The 21,902-nt window shown below is 40.2% G+C and overlaps 1 protein-coding gene across 1 annotated transcript in view; it reads left to right on the top strand.

Annotated features, from left to right (window-relative positions):
- The first annotated feature begins 307 nt into the window (after positions 1 to 307).
- Positions 308 to 21,902, top strand: part of LOC125886024 (complement C3-like) — a 92,973-nt gene continuing 71,378 nt past the window's right edge. Inside the window, 35 exon segments of the mRNA XM_049571925.1 lie at positions 308 to 446; positions 1,414 to 1,609; positions 1,745 to 1,907; positions 2,081 to 2,175; positions 2,505 to 2,593; positions 4,388 to 4,470; positions 4,575 to 4,662; positions 4,844 to 4,946; positions 5,081 to 5,201; positions 6,747 to 6,862; positions 7,111 to 7,257; positions 9,512 to 9,611; positions 9,729 to 9,823; positions 9,927 to 10,118; positions 10,276 to 10,431; positions 10,656 to 10,785; positions 12,115 to 12,180; positions 12,557 to 12,754; positions 12,864 to 12,984; positions 13,105 to 13,193; positions 13,334 to 13,473; positions 14,087 to 14,299; positions 14,741 to 14,804; positions 14,911 to 15,000; positions 15,140 to 15,346; positions 16,642 to 16,717; positions 16,880 to 17,039; positions 17,153 to 17,248; positions 17,541 to 17,691; positions 18,183 to 18,268; positions 19,823 to 19,900; positions 20,005 to 20,160; positions 20,272 to 20,334; positions 20,491 to 20,572; positions 20,706 to 20,754. Coding sequence (XP_049427882.1) covers positions 370 to 446; positions 1,414 to 1,609; positions 1,745 to 1,907; positions 2,081 to 2,175; positions 2,505 to 2,593; positions 4,388 to 4,470; positions 4,575 to 4,662; positions 4,844 to 4,946; positions 5,081 to 5,201; positions 6,747 to 6,862; positions 7,111 to 7,257; positions 9,512 to 9,611; positions 9,729 to 9,823; positions 9,927 to 10,118; positions 10,276 to 10,431; positions 10,656 to 10,785; positions 12,115 to 12,180; positions 12,557 to 12,754; positions 12,864 to 12,984; positions 13,105 to 13,193; positions 13,334 to 13,473; positions 14,087 to 14,299; positions 14,741 to 14,804; positions 14,911 to 15,000; positions 15,140 to 15,346; positions 16,642 to 16,717; positions 16,880 to 17,039; positions 17,153 to 17,248; positions 17,541 to 17,691; positions 18,183 to 18,268; positions 19,823 to 19,900; positions 20,005 to 20,160; positions 20,272 to 20,334; positions 20,491 to 20,572; positions 20,706 to 20,754 — 4,136 coding nt within the window. The 5' untranslated portion in view covers positions 308 to 369.

Genomic DNA, 21,902 nt, shown 5'->3' on the forward strand with positions numbered 1-21,902 from the left:
CTCAAAATGACAAAAAGAAAACAAAAACATGACAAAAAGAAAACATGATAAATGCAGGATTATAATTTTGCAGGCAACAGTTCATTCATCTGTATGCTTTGAAGTCAGTCAAACATGTCAGCTCTCATTGATCTTCTACTGTTTATTTTTTCCTCAGAGGAGATAATGTTTATCAGAAATACACAGTTTCTCAACTGCTGCTGGGAAATGATGTGTACCTGTGTTTGTGTGCGCTACGTGTGCACAGAAACTCTTTGGGAGGAGGACAGATGAGACAGCAGTGAGGTGAAGTGGGGGGGTGAGTGGATAAAAGAAGGGTGCTGCAGAGCGACACTCTACATTGACGGCAGATCAGGATCAGGTTGGAGGATGAGAAGGACTCTGCTGTGGCTGACGGCCTCTCTGGCCTTTGTCTCTTTAACTTCTCTGGCTGATGGAGCTCCATTGTAAGTAGACCTGCTTTATCTCTACATACCCCCCGTGATTGAATTAAAGCAAGGAATACAGAGCCAAAATATACAGTTTGCTTTGTTGTTCATCTTCTCGATATTGATATTGTTATTAGTTAAACTATAATGGGAGCAAGAACAATATCTGGGGTCCTCTGCATTTATACTCGATTTAAAAAGTGTATGGCTACAAATATTATAGTTTAACTTGTGTCTTACATAATGAGGGTCTGTAGTCCAGTTTGCAGTTTGTGTCACAAAAGTCAAGGTACTCCGGTCTTTAAAATGATGCCAGTATGCTGGCCTAATTTTTGTCGGTTTGCACAACGATGCATGACACAACACACAGTGAGAGTCTGGAGCCATGGTGAAAGGTTTTATTGATCCAGTGCTGGATCTTCATCAAGGTAATCAATAGATCACTCATTCTGTGTGAAGTCCATGCTGAAGCTCAGGATCCTCCACTGAGCAAATAGTTGTTTTTTGTTTGTTTGTCTGTTTGGTAACTTGGGTAAACTGAAACTTAAACTCACAGGATCCAAGACAGTGGTACTCAACCTGGGGTTCATGTCCCCAGATAAACCTTAGGGGTCAGAGGATAAATAAAGGGATAAGTAAGGGGTGAGAAAAATCAGTTGCACAAAATTACATTTATATTTTTAAGACTTCCTAGCATTTGTGCTTTTTTCTTAAATACTGAAAATTCAGAAACATAAAAATCTCACACATGCCCTTAGTAAGACCAGCACCTGTGATCAGAGGTTAAGCACAGTTTTCTTTATTTTAAGAGGTCACACACTTCCGTAAGATTCATTCTTAAAAACTTTGTACAAACAAATGTGCCCAAATGCACATGGTAGAGACACGTACAAGCAAGTTTATTACCAACAACAGCATATTCTATCTGCACGGTGATTCCTGAATATTTAGATCAATATCTGTCTCTCTTGCCACTACTCTGCAGGCAGGTGATGACCGCCCCCAACTTGTTGCGGGTAGGAACAGCAGAAAAGATCTTTGTGGAGTGTCAAGACTGCACTGGAGGAGACATCAGGGTCGAAATCATCGTGCAGAACCATCCGACTAAAAACAAAAAGCTAGCATCCACAACTGTGACACTTAATGGTGCAAATGACTTCCAGTCGCTTGGAACAGTAACGGTAAATGAAATGCTGTCACTGTTACTTCATCTCATTTTCTATCATAAGCACAAGAGATCTGCAATCCAGAAATGCACATGATGTGTCCCACCCTGCTCATCATACACTCTTTGTATCTCTTCACACTGGTTTCAGATCCCTGTTGGAGACTTCAGTAAAGATCCCAACATGAAACAGTATGTGTACCTGCAAGCTCAGTTCCCTGACCGACTGCTGGAGAAAGTCGTCTTGGTGTCCTTCCAATCCGGCTACATCTTCATCCAGACCGATAAGACCCTCTACACCCCCGACAGCAAAGGTGAGTTCAACACCATATCAGTACTGAGAAACACACCTACTCCTGTGAAGGTATTTTTCCCAAATTGAATGGTTGTACTGAGTAATCAGTCTTTTATCATAAGTGGAATAGTAAAGATCCACCTTTCTTAAACTTTCAGCAGCAAACTTAACGTCTCTTTCTGTCTCTGTCAGTTTATTATAGGATGTTTGCAGTGACGCCCAGCATGGAGCCTGTAGAGAGGGATGACACAACCCAAACTGATGCTTCTATTGCCATTGAGATTGAGGTATTGTATTTTATCTTTGATAAGCACAGAATTGAATATATATAATCAGCTGTAACTGGGAGAATGAGGCCTCTTGATGAGATGATATCACAAAAAACATCCACTGAACTGTTGCGTCTTTGTTAGTTTCATGTCCATCTCTAGTGACACCTGTCCAACCAATGACTTTAAAAATAAATGCTTTCGTCCCTCTAGTGGTTGAGTTACAGCTTTTTCCTTATTTAGAAATCAGAAATGTAATTTCTCGTGGATTGTGGACTGAAGATAGCATGGATCTTTTTAATTTATACTGGCACGGACCACAGTTCATGGTTGTTGTTTATTTTCAGACCCCTGAAGGCATCATTTTACCACTCGATCCAGTCTCTCTGATATCAGGGATGCACTCTGGGGATTACCAACTTTCTGAAATTGTCAGGTATTTTATCTAATTTGAATTTACTTTTTCACATTGCATTTCTATACATTTTGTTTGATACTACTACTACTAATGATAATAACTTTATTTGTAAAGCATTTTTCAAAACACAGTTACAAAGTGCTCTATGAGACAAATTAAACAGTATACACCATCAAGACAAAGAGCAATAAAAACATTGATCATAGGCTAAGACCAGATAAATCAGTGTGTTTAATAAAGATAAATAAATAATAAAACTGATAAACGAAGGATAGAAACTAGACCAACAACAGATTAACTGTAAAAAAAAAAAAAAAAAAAAAAAGCCTCAGGAGGGTCCTACCTGATGAGCGCAGGCAAAAAGTTTAAAATCAATTCTATACTTAACAGGGCAGGGATCAATGAGTAGAAAGCCATATTTAAATATAATGTTTTGTATGGGAACGGGCTGTGATTGATGTGTGACTGAAAAGAAACAATGATCCAATCACCTGGCTGTCAGCTGATTAAAAGTTGGGGCGCATGACTTTGGTGAGACAGAGCTTCATTTAGTAGGCCACTGATGAGTTAATCAATAAATATTAGTTAAGCACAGCTTGATAGAAAAGTAGCCACACATGAACTGGAAAAATAGTTGTGTGAGTATAACTCCAATATTGGAATAAAGTTTTTTAGTCTTGACTCATGCAAATACTGAAAGTCGATGATATTGTCAACAACCAATAGCTGCGCTCTCTCCAGCACCAAACAGGAAGCAGCAAACTGGGTAGACAGTAAACATGGAGGAGACTGCATGGAGGCAAACAAGTCCTGGTCCTCTTGTTCTGTGGAAAAAAAGAGGAGAAACTGAAGCTGTGGAGTGAACAAGAGTCAGTTTAATTCGGCGTGTATCTGATCCACCAACCAGCACTCATTTTCATGAGAAATCTTAATTTTTGAAACAGTTCACCTCTCATTCCCATGGTGTGCTCCCAATAAAATAGCAAATGTAACCAACGAAAACTGGTGGCTAGTTAAAGCAACAAAATCCAACATGTAAAGTTTGTACACAAATACTTTTCTCACTTTAAGGATAGTTTTCATGCTGAATTGACAAGAATACTGTAAACAATTATGCCCTTTATCTTTATCTTGTGTTTCTAGAGGTATGTGTTTTTGCGTAATTGAAAGGAATTGTTGATATGACATATTTTTTAAAGGGAGGTTGGCTTACTATTTTCCACCAGGAGTAGGACAAGAAATAATCTCAAAAGGAATCTAGTTACTAGTTCTAATCTAGTCTTGCAAGATCCCCAGTCTTTATAAAATCCTATTGTGTGTGGCTAAAAACACACATTGTGTTTAGATGTGAGAGGATGTCTGACTTTTAAAAGCACTATCAAAGTCCCTTCAAGGTCTTCTAGTGTATGGTAGGCATAACTCTCCAATGAAACATAAAGCTGATCCTTGAATTGTAGAGCAGATTAGCTATTTAGATCTTAATATTAACTGTACATGGACAGACAGACATAACCCAAGAGAAATACATTCAGTCACAATACATTATGAACGAAAATAATCCACCTTAAAAGGCATTAAATAAAGGTACGATGATGTTCTGTCTTTTGCTCAGCCAACCTGAAAGCTTTAAGCCTTTTCTTTTAAACTTAAGTGTTTCTAAAGTTACTGCCCTCTGTGGGACAGTATAAACACTATGTTCTTTGCAAAAGCTCATTTGTCTGCAAGCAGTTCATTTTTTGCTAGATTATTGAAATATATGTTCTTGTGTGTGTGTGTGTGTGTGTGTGTGTGTGTGTGTGTGTGTGTGTGTAGTCCTGGACTGTGGAAGGTGGTGGCAAAGTTCCACAGCAACCCACAGCAGAGCTATTTTGCAGAGTTTGAGGTCAAAGAATATGGTGAGTCCCTCATTCCCCGCTGTCATTTAAAACCTAAACCTAAATAAGCCTATGACAATGACTTACTTTATTGGACACACAATAAAATGTTTTCAATTTTTCAGTGCTGCCCAGTTTTGAGGTCAAACTGACACCTGACAGCCCCTTCTTCTACGTGGACAGTCAGGAGCTCCGCGTCAACATCAAAGCGACGTATGTGAAGGTTTTTGTTTTATAGACCAGGTTTGACTGGGTGAGGAAACAAAGGGTGTTCAGAGGTTTTGTTGAGGCTGTTGTACTTTTAGTCTGTTAGTCATGTGTTGTGTTGTTGTTATATTGTGGCCATCCCACTTTTAATTGTGGACCTAAACATGTCTTTCTCTTGTGGTTTTAGATACCTATTTGGTGAAGAGGTGGATGGGACAGCTTATGTGGTGTTTGGGGTTATGCAAGATGGTCAAAAGAAAAGCTTCCCATCTTCTCTTCAGAGAGTGCCGGTGAGCACATATACTTTTGCTGCATTTTTACAAGACCCTAAAATTCATACATTATGTAAAGTGCCTTCAACTGACTGTATCACTGTACCACTATACTGTATCTCAAGATGCATTTTTATACTATGCCAAATTAGGTTGGCAGAGGTAGTGGAGCGGTCACACTGAAGAGAGAGCACATCACACAGACCTTCCCAAACATCCTCGACCTGGTCGGGAAATCCATATTTGTAGCTGTCAGTGTGCTGACAGAGAGTGGTAAGAAAGAGAGAGTGTGTTTGTACCTGTTAGGTGTATATGATCATGTGTGGGTCGACAGAGCTTTCAGTATTAGTAGAGTCTAAACTTTCTCAAAGAATGTCATGACTTGGCTCTAAAGGCATGCCAAAGAAAGAGGGAGACACAGTCTGAAGGCAAAATAATATATGCTAGTCCATACCCATTGAGTGCACAGTTGCCCACGTACAGTTTCACATGGTGTGTGTTTGGGATAATTGCAGATTATATAGTCAACTGAACCCATTAAGAAGAGCAATGTATTCAGAGTTTTTGTGAATTTGATAGTACGATTGCTTTATTGAAAGTACAGTAGTACCATTGCCAACAGTGGGATAGTTAGTGGGCTAAACTGTACATTAGTGGTTGAGGTAGCACGTTGAAAGGCAGATAGTTAAAGTCATCGCCTTATAGAAGCTCAGTTTTAGTAAGTTTTCCCACTTTTGCCAAGAGGGAACTTTAGATATTGGTCCCTAGATTATGTTCACCGAGTTTCATGCAGATCGGTCAAACTTCCTAGGAACAGATCATTTTAAGTGTTTTTCAAAAAATTCAAAATGGCGGACAATCCATAAAACCGGAAGTTATGGGTTCTTGAGGCAAATTTGTTCCTCGTGAGGAGAGGCATCTCTGTGCAAAGTTTCATGTCTCTACGACATACGGGGCATGAGATAGGGTCCATGTCATTGGTTCGACAGCCCATTGGTTCGACATCCCTTTAGTCCAACTGTCCGCGGTGCTGAACGGCTCGCGGCAGGCGTATGGTGCGCCGCGACCGGCTTGAGGCGGAGCAGGTTCACGGCTTATGTGTTTGTCACTTTCTTTTTCATTTTAACCCACACCACGATCTTTTCCTAACCCTAACCAAGTGGTGTTTGTGCCTAAACCTAACCAGACCTTAACCACAGGGCATCATGATGATTTCGGAACGGACTTCGGAACGATGAGTTTCATATGGTCGGAACAATGGGATGTCGAACCAATGGGCAGTTCCCCATGAGATATGCCCATTCAAAGTTTGCCATTTCAATCGGTTGCTATAGCGCCCCCCTTTGGCCAATTGATGTGATTTTGCTTCATTCGCATCCTCCCATGACCCTCTACCACTGTACCAAATTTCACATGGATTGACCAAGTCAGTGAGGAGAAAAACGTGGAACAGACACACAGACAGAGTTTTTGTCATTATATAGTAAGAAGATTTATTTACACAGAAAGTACATTTTCTTAACGCAGGGACACAAAAAGAAACTAAAGGAACAATGAGGTTTAATTTCAGGTGAGAAATAGGCAATACAGTAACAGAATCTTGGCTTATAATTGCTCAGCGCTGCCCAGTTTTACTGTTTGATCTGAGTTTGGTCAGAGTTTGAGAGAGACATACTACCCACACTGTTATGATTAAAGGCTGGTTGAAAATCAGCAAACTATTTCTCTGATAAAGAAGAAAGTAAACCAGTATTTAAGAAATACTCAGCTGCAATTAGTTTGTGTGTAAATGTGTTCGTTTCTGCATTAACTCAACAGGTAGTGAAATGGTGGAGGCAGAGTTGAGAAGTATCCAGATCGTCACATCACCGTACACCATTCACTTCACGAAAACACCCAAATACTTCAAACCAGGAATGTCCTTCGATGTTGCGGTACAGTACTCATTAACATTTGCATTACTGACCACATAAGTTTGGATTTTCACAAACAGCTGAGATTCCAGATAAAAAGAGCAATCTACCCACCAACAGTTTGCATCACCATAAACTACTTATTTCATAATACATAGTGCATGTGACTGAAAACTAATTTAATAATGTGTTTGACCTTAATAAGATGTGTTTTAATAAGGCAGTTAGACGTTTTCTGATCGTTCAGTTGTGTGTGTGTCTGATGGCAGGTTGAAGTTGTGAATCCTGATGAGACTCCAGCACAAGGTGTTGCAGTGGTGGTCGATCCAGGCAACGTGCAGGGCTTCACCGCAGCCAATGGCATGGCAAGGCTCACCATCAATACAGTCGCAGGGAACGCAAGACTGACAATCAACGTAAGTCTCTGAAATCTTTTTAAGGGCGTGTTCACCTCAAAATCAAAAATATGTACTTTTCCTCTACCTGTAGTGCTATTTATCAGATGAGATTGTTTTGGTGTGAGTTGCAGAGTGTTTGAGATATCGGCCGTAGAGATGTCTGCCTTCTCTGGAATATTGTGGGACAAGATGGCACTCAGCTTGTGGTGCCGAAAAAATACATTTGGAAAAACTCAACAGCAATGTCTCATTCCAGAAATCATGACCCAGTTACTCAAGATAATCCACAGACCTTGTTGTTGATGTAGGAACTATTTTCTGTCTACTAAACTACACCGACCAATCATATCACTGAGCAGAGGGAAGTGTTCATCTACTGTTAGCTGACCTAGCACCACTGAACTAGCTAACGTTACAGCGCGGATGTGGATGAGTCCATCAGTGTTTATATCTAAAGCTGTGCTTGTAGCCCGAGCCTCTTGTCCATTAGTAGATGCATGTTTCCTTCTCTGTAACGACACAGTTGGCGGGTGTAGTTGAGTAAAAAGAAAATAGTTCCCACATGAAACTGCTCACAACAAAGTCTGCTGATTATCTTGAGTAACTGGGTCGTGATTTCTGGAGAGAGACATTGCTGTCGAGTTTTTCATTTCAAAATATTTGTTTTTGGTCCTTTGAGCACCACAAACTGAGTGCCATATGGTTACATTTTATTCAAGAGAGGGCAGACATCTTTACAGTGGATATTTCCAGCACTCTGCAAGTCACACCAAAACAGTCTAGACTGATAAATACTACAACAGGTAAGAGGAAAATCTGCATTTTTGATTTAAGGGTTAACTGTCCCTTTAAACCTCTATTAATGGACATTTTGATATTCACATTTAGTGGTGAAATCAAGCAGTGCTATCACCTAACCCTGCAGCTCTAAACAGATTTTTAGCTTCCTCATAGCTGATTTTTTTTGGCTCTGCTGCTTACATGTTTACTGTACAGTATGTGCATGGTGGACTTTAACTTAGTCAGTTTTATGTCTTTTTATCAGTTTATTGAACATTTTTATATTGCTAGGTTAAGTTGTGCTGGGCAAAGCCACAATAAGTTAAGATAGGATAGGAGAGACTTGAGACTTTTCATGTATTATTAATAACTAGTCCATACCCATTGGTAGCTTTGTCAACTTCTACCTATGCCAGTCCTCAATGCCTATGTGCAGTTTGACATAGATTGACCACGTCAGTGAGTAGAAAAACGTGGGACAGACAGAATGACTGACTGACAGAATGACACACTGACAGTTTCCGTGATTATGTACAGCATACCATACCATGAGTAAGTCATACCAAAAATTAGGAAGAAAAAACACAACATTGGGCCACAGGGGGAGCCACAGTGATCGGTCGCATTTGAGCCATTTTTAAGCATTTTTCTGTTGTTATAGCGCCACCCAGTTGCCAATTAGACTTAATTTTCTCCAGTCACCTTGAGGCGTCCTGTTCTACATATCTACCAAGTTTAGTAAAAATCGATATGGCAGTTAGGCCTAGATAAGAAATCAGCTCTCTAGCGCCCCCATTTTGTTTGATGGGGTCAATAATGGAGGGGTCCCCTCAGATTATGTGTGGTCATATGCCTACAAAGTTGCGTGGTGATCGGTGAAACCCTTGAGATGTTATACACCTTTATGTGATGAGCCCTCCGCAATATTCATTGCCTTATAGAAGCTCAGTTTATAGAAGCTCAACTTTTGCCAAGAGGGAACTTTAGATATTGGTCCCTAGATCATGGTCACCGACTTTCATGCAGATTGGTCAAAATTCCTAGGAAGAGATCGATTTGAAGTGTTTTTGTTTTAATTCAAAATGGCGGACAATCTATATAACTGGAAGTTATGGGTTCTTGAGGCAAATTTGTTCCACATGAGGAGAGGCATCTCTGTGCAAAGTTTCATGTCTCTATGACATACGGGGCATGGTCGGAACAATGGGATGTCGAACCGATGGGCAGTTCCCCATGAGATATGCCCATTCAAAGTTTGCCATTTCAATCAGTTGCTATAGCGCCCCCCTTTGGTCAATTAATGTAATATTGCTTCATTCGCATCCTCCCATGACCCACTGTGCCAAATTTCACATGGATTGACCAAGTCAGTGAGGAGAAAAACGTGGAACAGACACACAGACAGACAAACGGACACACCCATAGACAGTTTTCATCATTATATAGTAAGATCTGTTTGTGTATATTTACCCGTGTGTCCCATTAATTGCAGGCAAGGACCAATGATCCTCGTATTTCAGCTGAAAGACAAGCAAGAGCCAGCATGACAGCTGTCCCATATACCACCAAAAGCAACAACTACATCCACATAGGTAAGGGACATCCTGAAATAACATCAGGTGGTTAGAATAAAAGGGGTGGCGGTAGTGGTATGTACCATGCACTACATTTGTTCAGTATTAAGCACTTATCACATGTCACATTTACAGGTGTGGATACAGCAGAGCTGCAATTAGGAGACAATCTGAAAATCAACCTGAACCTCAACAGACAGGAAAATCACAACAGTGACATCACATACCTGGTGAGAGATGTTTAACATCATGTGTGCACACATATAATTATTTTTGTTGCATTCCACAACCTGTGTAGTTGTGATAAGAACTGATCCAAATCTGTGTCCCCAGATCCTGAGCAGAGGTCAGCTGGTGAAAAACGGCCGTTACAAGACAAGAGGTCAAGTACTGATTTCCCTGATCGTTCCCATCACCAAAGAAATGCTGCCATCATTCCGTATCGTTGCCTACTACCATACAAATGGCAATGAAGTGGTATCAGACTCAATTTGGGTGGATGTGAAGGACTCCTGCATGGGCTCGGTGAGACATAAACACGAATATAGCAGGGTTTAAAGTGCAAACAGTACACCCACGCACAAACTGATAAAGTTAACTCAAACTTATTTTTGACGTATGAAACTGCTTGAACAAATACAAAACAGCATGTCTCATTCATTGATCTCACCTTGACATGTAGCTGACACTGGAGTCATCGAGACCTGCTCCGTCCTATGAGCCTCGTAGGATGTTTGGTCTGAAGGTCACTGGAGACCCAGGGTCCACAGTGGGACTGGTGGCAGTCGACAAAGGAGTCTATGTGCTGAACAACAAGCATCGTCTCACCCAGAAAAAGGTCATTTCTTTATTTCATATTGATCTATAAAGTTTTTGAAAGTTGCTTAATTTAAAAACGTATTTAAACAAATGACACGTGAACTTTCGTGGTAGATTTTGGCTTCAAATTATGTCCAGTATAACTTTGCCCTGCAGCAAAGACATTGCCTGAGTAAGCGTGTCTCATGCCATATGTCTTGTTTGTTTGTATCTTTGTGCGTGAATGACCTCCATCGTGCTCAGGTGTGGGATATTGTGGAGAAGTATGACACAGGCTGCACACCAGGTGGAGGGAAGGACGGTATGGGTGTGTTTTTCGATGCTGGGCTGTTGTTTGAGTCCAGCACAGCTTCTGGGACTGCCTACAGACAAGGTGACACTACTTTACTCTCCTACCTTGAACGTAGCTTCTTTAGGCTTTAATACTGTACCAATGAAATAAAATTTTAAAAAAAAACCGTCATATTAAAGGGTCTTTTCAACTAAATTTAATTGTGGGTCCTATTTTAATGATCAGTAGTGTATGGTGTAAGTGCATTTAGGGTGTGTCCAACTGAATTTTTGCAAGTTAAATGACACATAATCTAGGTACAAAGTAAAGCACAAGGAGTTGTATTTAGTTCCTCAATTAAGCATAGGTGTGTTTTAAATATGTATTCAACCAATCAGTGTCATCTCCCACTCCCTTAAAAGCCAGGTACAACACTATTTACATGGCAGATTTGGCAAACTGGAGAAGCTGCTGAAAGTAATGCAGTAAGAGCTGTAATGTGACTGCAGCAAATATCACGCGACATTTAAGCAGCAAAACTAAAAGCTGTCGGTATAAACTTGATGGAGGAAACAGCAGTAAATGTGTAGCGTCTGAAATAATTATTGAAGCTACACTGCTCCTTGTTGGTAAATGCACACGGTGTCTCTCTTAATGGGGATGCACTCATCTGACAAAAAATAAAGCAGTAATTTGGATAGGTCCACTGAGAATTCAGAACAGGGACCATTTATTCAGTAAAAAATAAACAGCTAAATGTCTAGTAAATGCAAATACTGTGTATTTCTCCAACAGAACAAACAGAGGCGGCTCTTTAAATAGCAGGAAAATACAGTGCCATTCTGTTGTTAGACCTGGTTTTTGTTGGTCAGTGGTGTAATAGCTTTCTGCTGCCTCAAATTAGCAATACGCCAACAATGCAACTGAACACTCCTCATTTTAAGACCTACTGGCTCGTGAGCGCACAGATGAAAATACATTTGCTATTTACACAACGTGGGCGCTGGCTGTGCTCCACTTTCTGCTGGGTGTAAAATTTGGCCCTAAATTTCTTACTCCCGTTTTTGGTATCAAGACTTGCAGATAGTTTTGGAGACACTGTTTCTCAAATCCATTCTCTTAAATTTTTGGCACATAAAACAAAAACTGGGGTAAGTGAGATGATGTTCCTGCGTGAACCAACCCTCTGAGGCCTTTCCATGTTGCTGTCAACAGTCAGCCATGGCGACTGCCACACAAGCTGATCATGGCTCCCTGTGTGCAACTGTAGATCAGATGTTCTCACCCTCACACCCTGTCCATGTGTCCTACCTGATAAATGACCTCACTCTGATTGTATGAGGTTCAAATCAATGATATAGTGCAAAAAGTCAAGTCTAAGTCCAACTTGGTTGGGTTGTGTTAAAGATCTTGTCTATGTTGCGTTTCCAGAAATGAAATGTGCGGCCCCCAGCAGGAAGAAACGAAGCACTATAATGGATGTTTCAACCAGCTTAGGTAAGAACCACAGCTCTAAACTAACATGTCACCCAGATCAGGCTCTCCACTATGATTATAGTGGACTTCTTTATTTATTTAATATGTCAATAATGTCCTTCATACTGCTTCTCTTTCATACTGAAGAGAAAGGGAGCCCTTGTTTCTTCCTCCCTGGCAGGTTTCTCTTTTTTTTGTCCTCCCTTTCCATTTTTTTTTTGTTTGTTTTTTGTTTTTGTTTTTTGTTGTTCCTTATTTAAATCTACAGATAGAGGGCATGTAAATAAATAAAGGAAAAAAATTCTATTTCTCATGTGCCTTATTTTAAAAATGCTTCAAAACATTCTTGTACTCATACCTCCTTACCGCTCTCCTGCACAACCCTCTTCCTTTCCAGTGAGTCAGTATAAAGAGAAACTGGAACGTGACTGTTGTTTGGATGGCATGCAGAAATCTTTGCTCTCGTACACATGTGAGAGACGCTCAGAGTACATCAACGATGGTGCAGCCTGTGTTGCAGCCTTCCTGCACTGCTGTAAGGAGATGGAAAGCCAGCGAGCTGAGATGAAGGAAGATAGCCTGCGACTGGCTCGAAGTAAGAGACAAGGACGAGGGATGGGTTGAAGCTCTGGGTGGTTATTCATCATGGTTATACTGGTAGTTAGAAAACAATCTAAATAATAACATTTTAAATTTCACTTTAGGTGAGGAGGAGGACAACAGTTACATGGACAGCAATGAAATTGGTTCACGCACCAAGTTCCCTGAAAGCTGGCTGTGGTCTGATATCAAATTGCCTGCTTGCCCTCGACAATCACCCAACTGGTGAGTCAACTGGAATATAGACATGATAAAATACACTGATAACTACATTAATAAGTGACACCATGGATATTCAAAGATATCCTTTACTGCTCAAAGTATTAACACTTCTCTTTGTTTCAGTGACACCACATCATTTACGAAAAATGTTCCTTTGCAAGACTCAATCACAACCTGGCAGTTCACTGGCATCAGTCTGTCACCGACTAATGGTGAGAATTCACAGACCAAAATCTCTCCTGTGTTTTAGTTGTGCCTCCAACTTTAAACCTCTCCAATCCCTTACACATTTCCCTACCTCTCTTTCTGTTTCATCAATTGTTTTGTTTTTTAATCCCTCTTATCTTAAAAGGAATCTGTGTCGGCCAGCCGTTAGAAGTAATTGTCCGCAAGGAATTCTTCATCGATCTCAGGCTGCCGTACTCTGCCGTCCGTGGAGAGCAGCTAGAAGTAAAGGCAATCCTCCACAACTACAGCCCAGATCCTATCACGGTAAGTCGGTATTATTATTGAGATGATGATATTTTTCTCAGGAGTTTGCAAATAAAACAGCAAAAACAACAATGAACACTGGACTAACATGATTCAAATAATGGCATGAAATCTTCGAAGTGTTATAGCTTCACATGGTGGTCAGTCCAACACTTGCAGCAACCTCATTGCAATATTTTCAGCTTTACATTTCTTTAAAGTCCAGATGCATCATTGTTAGATGCAAAGGCATCAATTTTAAGGGGAACACAGGGGTCACGCGCCCCCTTAATATTTATAACATGTACATTTGACTCCAGTGATAAAAACATCAGAGAAATGCAAAGAAGCAGCAGAAGACATTCCCACCTTAAATTGATTAAGGAAATATACAAAGTAGTGCATAAAAATTCACTAGAATGCAAGAAATTAAGTTTCTTATGCTGGATATTTTCTGAGGGAGGACCCCCAACCTTCCCAGTTCCATATATGTCCGCCCCAATGTTGCTTCTTGGTTAGGCAACCCACAATGAAACTGATGATTATGATCCTAACGATGGTGGGGGAGGAGTTAATCTTTGATCAACGGCAGATATACCTCAGTCTTTGTCTCCATCTTTGTCTCATTTTCAAGGTGCGTGTGGATCTGATTGAGAAGGAGCACGTGTGCAGTTCAGCTTCTAAACGTGGAAAGTATCGTCAGGAAGTCAGCATTGGGCCCCTGACTACCAGATCTGTACCCTTCATCGTTATTCCCATGAAAGATGGACACTATCCCATTGAGGTCAAAGCAGCTGTTAAAGATTCGTCCCTCAATGACGGAATCATGAAGATGCTACGGGTGGTGGTAAGAGAAATAGGAAGCAAACAGCAATCTCCTTGTGTTAAAGTAAATGTAGAAAAAGAGCTTTAAGAAATACTTCGGCCGCAAAAAAATCAAAGTCCTTGAATATGTGAAAAAAAAATGTTTTTCTCACATCTCCACAGAAAATGGCAAACGTATTAAATCAATTGATTGACTGGGTTTAACAACAGCAAAACTATATCAAAACATCGTTTATGAACCCTCACTCAATTCGAGCAGTATAATCCAAGTCTCATTCATCCGGCTGTATTCTTAGTACTTCCCAAACACATATGACATATGACAGCATATGACTGGATTATTGAGACCTGGGTTTTACTGCTTGAGTATAAATGGCTGTTCTGATATTACATTTTGTTACGCTTCAGTAGATAGAGATTACTCAAAAATAACTGTGATTTCTAATGTTTATCCCTATTCCAGCCTGAAGGCGTACTGATTAAACATCCTCAGATTGTAACTCTAGATCCCATTAATAAAGGAGTTGGTGAGTTTACCCATAAAATAGCCGCAATGTGCGGTAATTCGGTAATATATATCATTTCATCACCTGCTAATTGAGCCCCAAACTCACCCACTGTTTCTCTTTTTAGGTGGTAAACAAGAAGAAACTCTCAACAGTGGAATTCCTAAGAAAGATTTGGCTCCAAACACACCTACCAGCACACAGATCTCTGTGACAGGTGAGATAGATTTTGTCATGTTATGTGATACTGTGTTTGTACACTGAACTCTGCACTGGTGGAAACTGGTGTAATTCTTACTGGGAAATGACCACCTCACTGGGTATTTTGGTTTCTCTGTTTGTGTGTGTACGTGCAGGAAGAGAACAAGTGGCTGCACTGGTGGAGAACGCCATTAGTGGGAAATCTATGGGTAGTCTGATCTATCAGCCCTCAGGCTGTGGAGAGCAGAACATGATCCACATGACCCTGCCGGTCATTGCAACCACATATTTGGACAAAACCAACCAGTGGGAGGCTGTGGGCTTTCAGAAACGTGCTGAAGCCCTCCAACACATTCAGACCGGTAAGCTCACACACAAACACACACACACACACAGACACTTATCAGCACAGGTACCAGAAAGCTCCATGTCCCTTTTCCACCAATGAGCTCTGGATCTTGAACCAACAAACAGTAGTAGCAAAGTGGCAGATTTCATTGATTACCTGAGAGCTTTTGTTCTGTTATTACAGATTTTTGTTTTTATCCAAAAAACAAGCATGGACCAACTATTAATTAGACCACTGTAAGCTATTTTTTCCCAATGATTTCTCATTTGACTCATCTATTGTTGCATTAATTATCCTCTCTTTCCAGTCTGTAGAATGTGACACACCCATTGATGTGACGGTTCACACTTCAGGTTAAGAAAAATCTGCTATTTTTTTTAACTTTTTGGGTTCCAAACCAATTTACCTTTGGTCCAAATTGAAATCTGAATGGTTCAAAACTAGGCGTGGCTACCGGAGCAGAGCCCACTCTGTTGGTGGACAAGGGATATGTGCGGTATTTTAAAGGGTGGCACTATCAGTCTTCTTTTTTGTGTTTTTCAAGTGGAAACTCCAACTCAACCGTTATCAGAATACTGTGACGTAGCTTACAGTGCTTACCCCCTAACTGATCAGTGGTCAGGGTATCTAGCAACTCTTTGTATTCTACAATGCAAAATGACTGTTTCTGTCAAAATACTTAACTAACACTACTACTCATGTTTGAAAGATTTAGGCCCCCCTGGCCTTCATCTCCAAATTGTCCCTCAAATTAACATGTGCTGACCAGGAAGAGACTCAATATGACCACAAAGACACGTAAAATGCTCACAAAGAGACACAAAACGACGACAAAGAAATGCAAGAGAGCTGCAAAGAGACAAACAGATGCACCACAACCAGCAAAAAGGGGCAAAACGACCACAAAGAGATACAAAATGATTACAAAGAGGTACTAAAACGACCACAGAGAGACTCAAAATGAATACAAAGGGAAGTAAAGCAACTTTTTGGAACCGAACTGACATGGCGTCCACAGCACGACGACATCATGCAGAAACCTCACAGGTCATGTTGTAAACATTTTTTAAAAGGCCTTGGGACAATAGCATTTTGAGGCTGAAACATACTTCAACCAAAATTTAAATTTTCAGATTTGAATAAAATTCTGACTTGACTGAGGTGGTATGAGAAAAGGCATTTTGGTAGACAGTAACGCACGCTACCTAGAAAAAAATGTAACAGGACTCCTCCAGCTGGGTTCCAAGTTGAATGGCTGTCAGTAAAAGAAGTTATGTATTACTGTTATGTATTTTTGTTTGTGTCTAGGCTACCGGAACGAGCTGGCCTTCCGTAAAAATGATGGGTCTTTTGCTGTTTGGGCCAATCGCCAAAGTAGCACCTGGTGAGGCACTCCAACCATCCATGAACTCATATGCAGTTGTTTGCACACCCTTGATTAGCTTAGATCCTGACTATATGAGGATAATGTATTTCATGCGCAAGTACATGAAACTAAACTAACACCCTCTCCTCTCCTCTCCTTTCCTCTCCTCTCCTCTCCAAGGCTGACAGCATATGTTGCCAAGGTGTTTGCCATGGCCAACAATCTGGTGGCAGTGCAAAAGGAACACATCTGTGAAGCCATCAAGTTTCTGATTCTTAACGCCCAGCAACCTGACGGCTTGTTTAGAGAAGTTGGAAAGGTTTCTCATGGAGAGATGATTGTACGTACATTAATTTAACTGACCACAAAAATGGAGATGAAAAAAATTACGTCATTGACTATCATCTTATATGAATAATACAAGTTTGTGTGTGTGTGTGTGTGTGTGTGTAGGGAGATGTGCGCGGTGCAGATTCAGATGCCTCCATGACGGCCTTCTGCCTCATTGCCATGCAGGAGTCACGCACACTATGTGCAGCCACTGTTAATGTGAGTAAGCCTGTACCTGTATGACACTGTTTTCTCTTGTTCCCAAACCTCTGTTATTTCTTCTTATCGTAAAGCTAGGCACCAAAACATCTTGCAGCATTTCAATGTGGCCTGAGCTGTTGTGCCACGGTCAAATCCGGAGAAATTCTTGAACAGAAGGGGATATTTGAAATAGATGCATTACTGTTATCTGACTCATTTGACAGCCTTTTATATTCATACTGAAATCTCTACTATCTCTCTGTTCTCACCTTATTCTCCCCTCTCCTTCCTTTCCTCTCCCTTTGTCCAGAGTCTTCCAGGCAGTATTGACAAAGCAGTGGCCTACCTGGAGAAGCGTTTGCCCAGCCTCACCAACCCATATGCCGTTACCATGTCGTCATATGCTCTGGCCAATGAAAACAAACTGGACCGCGAAATCCTCAACAAGTTTGCTGCCCCAGGTATTGTCACACGGCAATATGCTTAAACTCATATTCATAAACATGCAAATTACACATTCATGAAAAATTACTATCAAATATATGTTTGAGGTAATTATTAACATTTAGGTAGACTGTCCCCCAGAAATGACAATGTAAATTGGCAACCAGTTTTGATCAACTAAATGAAAGGGATCTTGAGTATGTTAAGTGTTAAATCCAATTATCAGATTTTTTAATCTCTCAATCATCAATATCTGTATTGGCCTTAAAAGTCCTTATCTGTCAGGCTCTCACATGCATAAGCCTGTATGTGAATTTACACTTAAAAGGACCAAATGACCTTAAAAGGACAGAAATTCTTAAAAGTGAGCACATTTTCCATTCTTTTTTTCTAAATTTCTATGACATTATTTTTCTTTTAAGATTAGGGAATGGGTAATTATTTGTGAAATAACATTATTCCAGGTAGAGCAGAGGAACAAAAACAAATTTGTGTGTGTCTTCCCCAGCATTATCCCACTGGCCGACACATAAGGGACGCATTTACACACTGGAGGCCACAGCTTACGCTCTTCTCGCTCTCGTCAAGGCCAAGGTGAGCATGTCCCACTGGTGTGTGTTTGACCAGCATGTGATGTTACAGAAGACATACAGCAGAGTCCTTATCCACGCTGCCTCACTAAAAGGGTAGAGGGTTCAGAAACAAAAGTCAGTGTAACGTGTCTGACGGTGACTTTACTACATCAAAATGTGTTTATGTATAAACACATATATTTTTTCAGTTGTTTGTTTGGCTCTTTTTAACATAACTGACCTTTGAAACGACTGCTTTCCTCTTTACAGCGCTCTCTTTGATTATATATAGATTTTCAAAGGCATTTTTCTGTACCTATTGCTATGACTTGATTACTTGTAACCCAGTTATATCAGGGTCCCTACAGGGTAAGTCAAGTTAGATTTAAGACTTTTAAAGACTTTTTAATGCCATTCTGAATTAAACTGAAGACCTCAACAGAATTGGGATGTGACGTTTGCAGTCAGGTTTTATTGGCGATTTTTGTTCCTCATTCTGCATGTGAAAATCCACTGCCTTGACAGAGTCTGAAAAACTTCTTGTGTAAAATACACTGAGCCTTGTTTGCTTTCCTTGTACCAGTTTCAGCCATGCCATGAAATCTTGGCTAAATAGTTAATTCTTGTTGAATTTGCACTTTCTCATGTTATTCGGGTTACAGTGACAGCTAGCTGGCAGACAGTGGATCCTCCACTCTTGCAATCCTGGAAACAAATTATCAGCGTTGTTGGTTCCCCTATTCTGATCTGTGTGACGCTAATGCGAGATGCGTTCTGTGAATTATTAAAAAATATATATATGTCAGCAATTATTTTGAGGTTTTACAATGTAATGTCAGAAAAAAACAGTTCATAAGATCCTACTTCCCATGTCTTTGTATTTTTAAGACTTTTGAAACATTGATTTAAACCATTTTAAGACCTATTAAGGCCTTACTTTTAGATGACTGAATTCAATGACTTTTAAGACATTTTTTAAGGATCCGCAGGAACCCTTTGTATCAGGCAAGTGACTCCACTGTAGAAGACGGTTGCATGTTTCCTATACCGTTCAATTGTTTTGTCCAGTTGTAGTCTAACAGTCCCTTGGTTAAACTCCATCCGCTGTCTCTTAGGCGCTGTAGCTACGAGCCAATACAGTTAGGAAATGTTTTGGGCTGCAGAGCTGAGTTTCCCAAAACATGATCCTTCTTAGCAACGTTGTCTTCTTTGTGGCTTAGAAAAAAAAGAAAAGCACCTATTGCCTAGCGTCCACACTCAGTCATCTACAGCCAGGCGAGCCAAGACGAGAGTCCTAAGTCCTAAGTGGTTTAAGTAACTGAGTTACTTTTTAATGAAGTAACTAGTAACGGTAACTAGTTAATATTTTTCAGTAACTAGCACAACACTGGCCATTACAGACAAAAACTGATGTAGAAGCTCTATGGTCGGCTTTGGAAACTGTGAGGTTACAATCTAAAACATAACTGTGCCAGAATCAGGACTTCTCACTATTTTTACCTTAGTTGTGTTATAAATCCAATGCATTGTCAACCACATAAAATTTTAATCACTGACCTGCCTTCTCTTGATAAAGGCATTTGAAGACGCCAGACCTATTGTGAGATGGTTCAACAAACAGCAGAAGGTGGGCGGAGGCTACGGATCAACTCAGGTAACCCAGACCCTTCTCTCCATCTTGATACCTCCACATCTTATGTTAGCTTATAACTTTATTAAGTTGTGTTTTCTCTTCCTCACTCTTTTTTCTCTCTCTAGGCTACTATAATGGTGTACCAGGCTGTAGCAGAGTACTGGGCCAGTGCTAAAGAACCAGAGTATGACCTGAATGTGGACATCTTGTTGCCAGGCAGGTCAAAGCCGGAGAAGTTCAACTTCAACAGGCTCAACCAATATGCCACAAGAACATCTAAAGTGAGAAGCCACAAAAATAAAAACACAGTGGCTCATTAATATCATCAATCATGAAGTGTTTTTTGTGTGTCTCTTCTGCTGATCCCTGTGTATATATCTAATTGCCCACAGCTCAATGATATAAACCAGGATGTGAAAGTGACTGCCACAGGTTCAGGAGAAGCAACGGTGAAAGTAAGTACAGACATTTTTACATTTTATACTCTGAGTTTTATTATCTGTTGATTATCGGTGTGTCCAAGATGAGAGCAAAGATTTGTGCTATATTTTCCAAAGACAGATGTCTATTAATTTATCACATATTAAGATGCACTTTTGTCCGTGTGACAGATGGTGTCGCTGTATTATGCTCTGCCTAAAGAAAAGGAGAGTGACTGTGAGAAGTTTAACATGTCAGTGCAGCTCATCCCAGGTAATTTGGTGCCTTGTGTCTCTTTCTGTTTATTTGTCCTCATTTGCCTCTAATTGTTGTAATTTTATCAGTTTACCTTAGATTATGACAAACCAATAAACCTAATACTCAATACAATGTTTTGCTCCTACAGAGAAAATTGAAGAGGAGGAGAAGGTATACAAGCTGAGAATAGAGGTTTTGTAAGTACAATCAAGTTGTCATACTGACAAGCGTTACAGTGCTACAAGTGTTATTCTGCTCATTTTCAATTGTTCTTCCCTCATGATGCCTCCATGTGCTTTGCTGCAAATAGATGTCTGTGATTTTTAGGGGCCGGGCAGCCTAAGCTGCCAGGACCCTATTGTTATCCTGCATCTTCTTCTTCTTCTTCTTCTTCTTCTTCTTCTTCTGAGGAAATCATACTTCCCATGCGCGAAAAATCACCAAACCTTGCACAAAGGTCCAGTCTCATGCCAGATTGCCTCAGCTGCAAAAATAGGCTAATAGTCCTGATGGTGGCACTACAGCAAGCCTCTAAAATTCAAAATTTTGAAAATTCAAATAAAATAAACAAATAAATCCAAATAAAATAAACAAAAAAACAAATTTGTGAAGCCACACATGAACTGTCACTTGCCAATTAGCTCAGTGAGCTAGAAGACGGATCTTAGTCTCAGAAGTTGTGAGTTCAAGCCTCAGCTAAGGCATAACAGACATTCTAATGTGAAAGTCCTATGTTCAGGCATCATGCTGTGTGGATTAGAGACTACTAAGGTTACAATAATTATGATCCAGGCAGTTTCGCAGAGAGATAAATACTCTTTATCAACACTTTTCCCTGTTATCCCTTGTCTCTTTTCCCTGTTTATTTGGCTTAGCTATCAGTCAATATGCAGAGTCTATCCAATGGCTACTTTTACATTTTCAAAAATGTTTTCATCTTTGTCACCATGGATAATGTTTAGCTTTAAGCTAGATCAGGCCAGTTTGTTCATAATTGCTAGCAGTTAATGTTATTCTTACTTTCTTGTTCTTGAGTTTTTTCTTTCCTTTGTATATTATGAGTCTGATCACTTCAGCCACTCATTCACAGTTTGAAGGGCATGCCATAATTATATTGTTGCCTAAAATTGCCCGGCCCCAACCATTGCTGCGCAGCAGCTATAATTTTTTTTAAACTTCCTTCTTGCAAAGGAAAGACTCGAGTGCTGTCTTCTGTTCCTCTTTTAGAGAAAAAGCCAAGTCTAACTCGTTCATTGTAGCGGCCAAAGCTGTTTCAAACAGCTGGTGTTCATCCGTAGCCATCTTGCAGTGTTTACTGACTGATTCCAGACTCTGACGTCACAGC

This window comes from Epinephelus fuscoguttatus, linkage group LG3 (assembly GCF_011397635.1).
Source record: "Epinephelus fuscoguttatus linkage group LG3, E.fuscoguttatus.final_Chr_v1".
NCBI lineage: Eukaryota > Metazoa > Chordata > Actinopteri > Perciformes > Serranidae > Epinephelus > Epinephelus fuscoguttatus.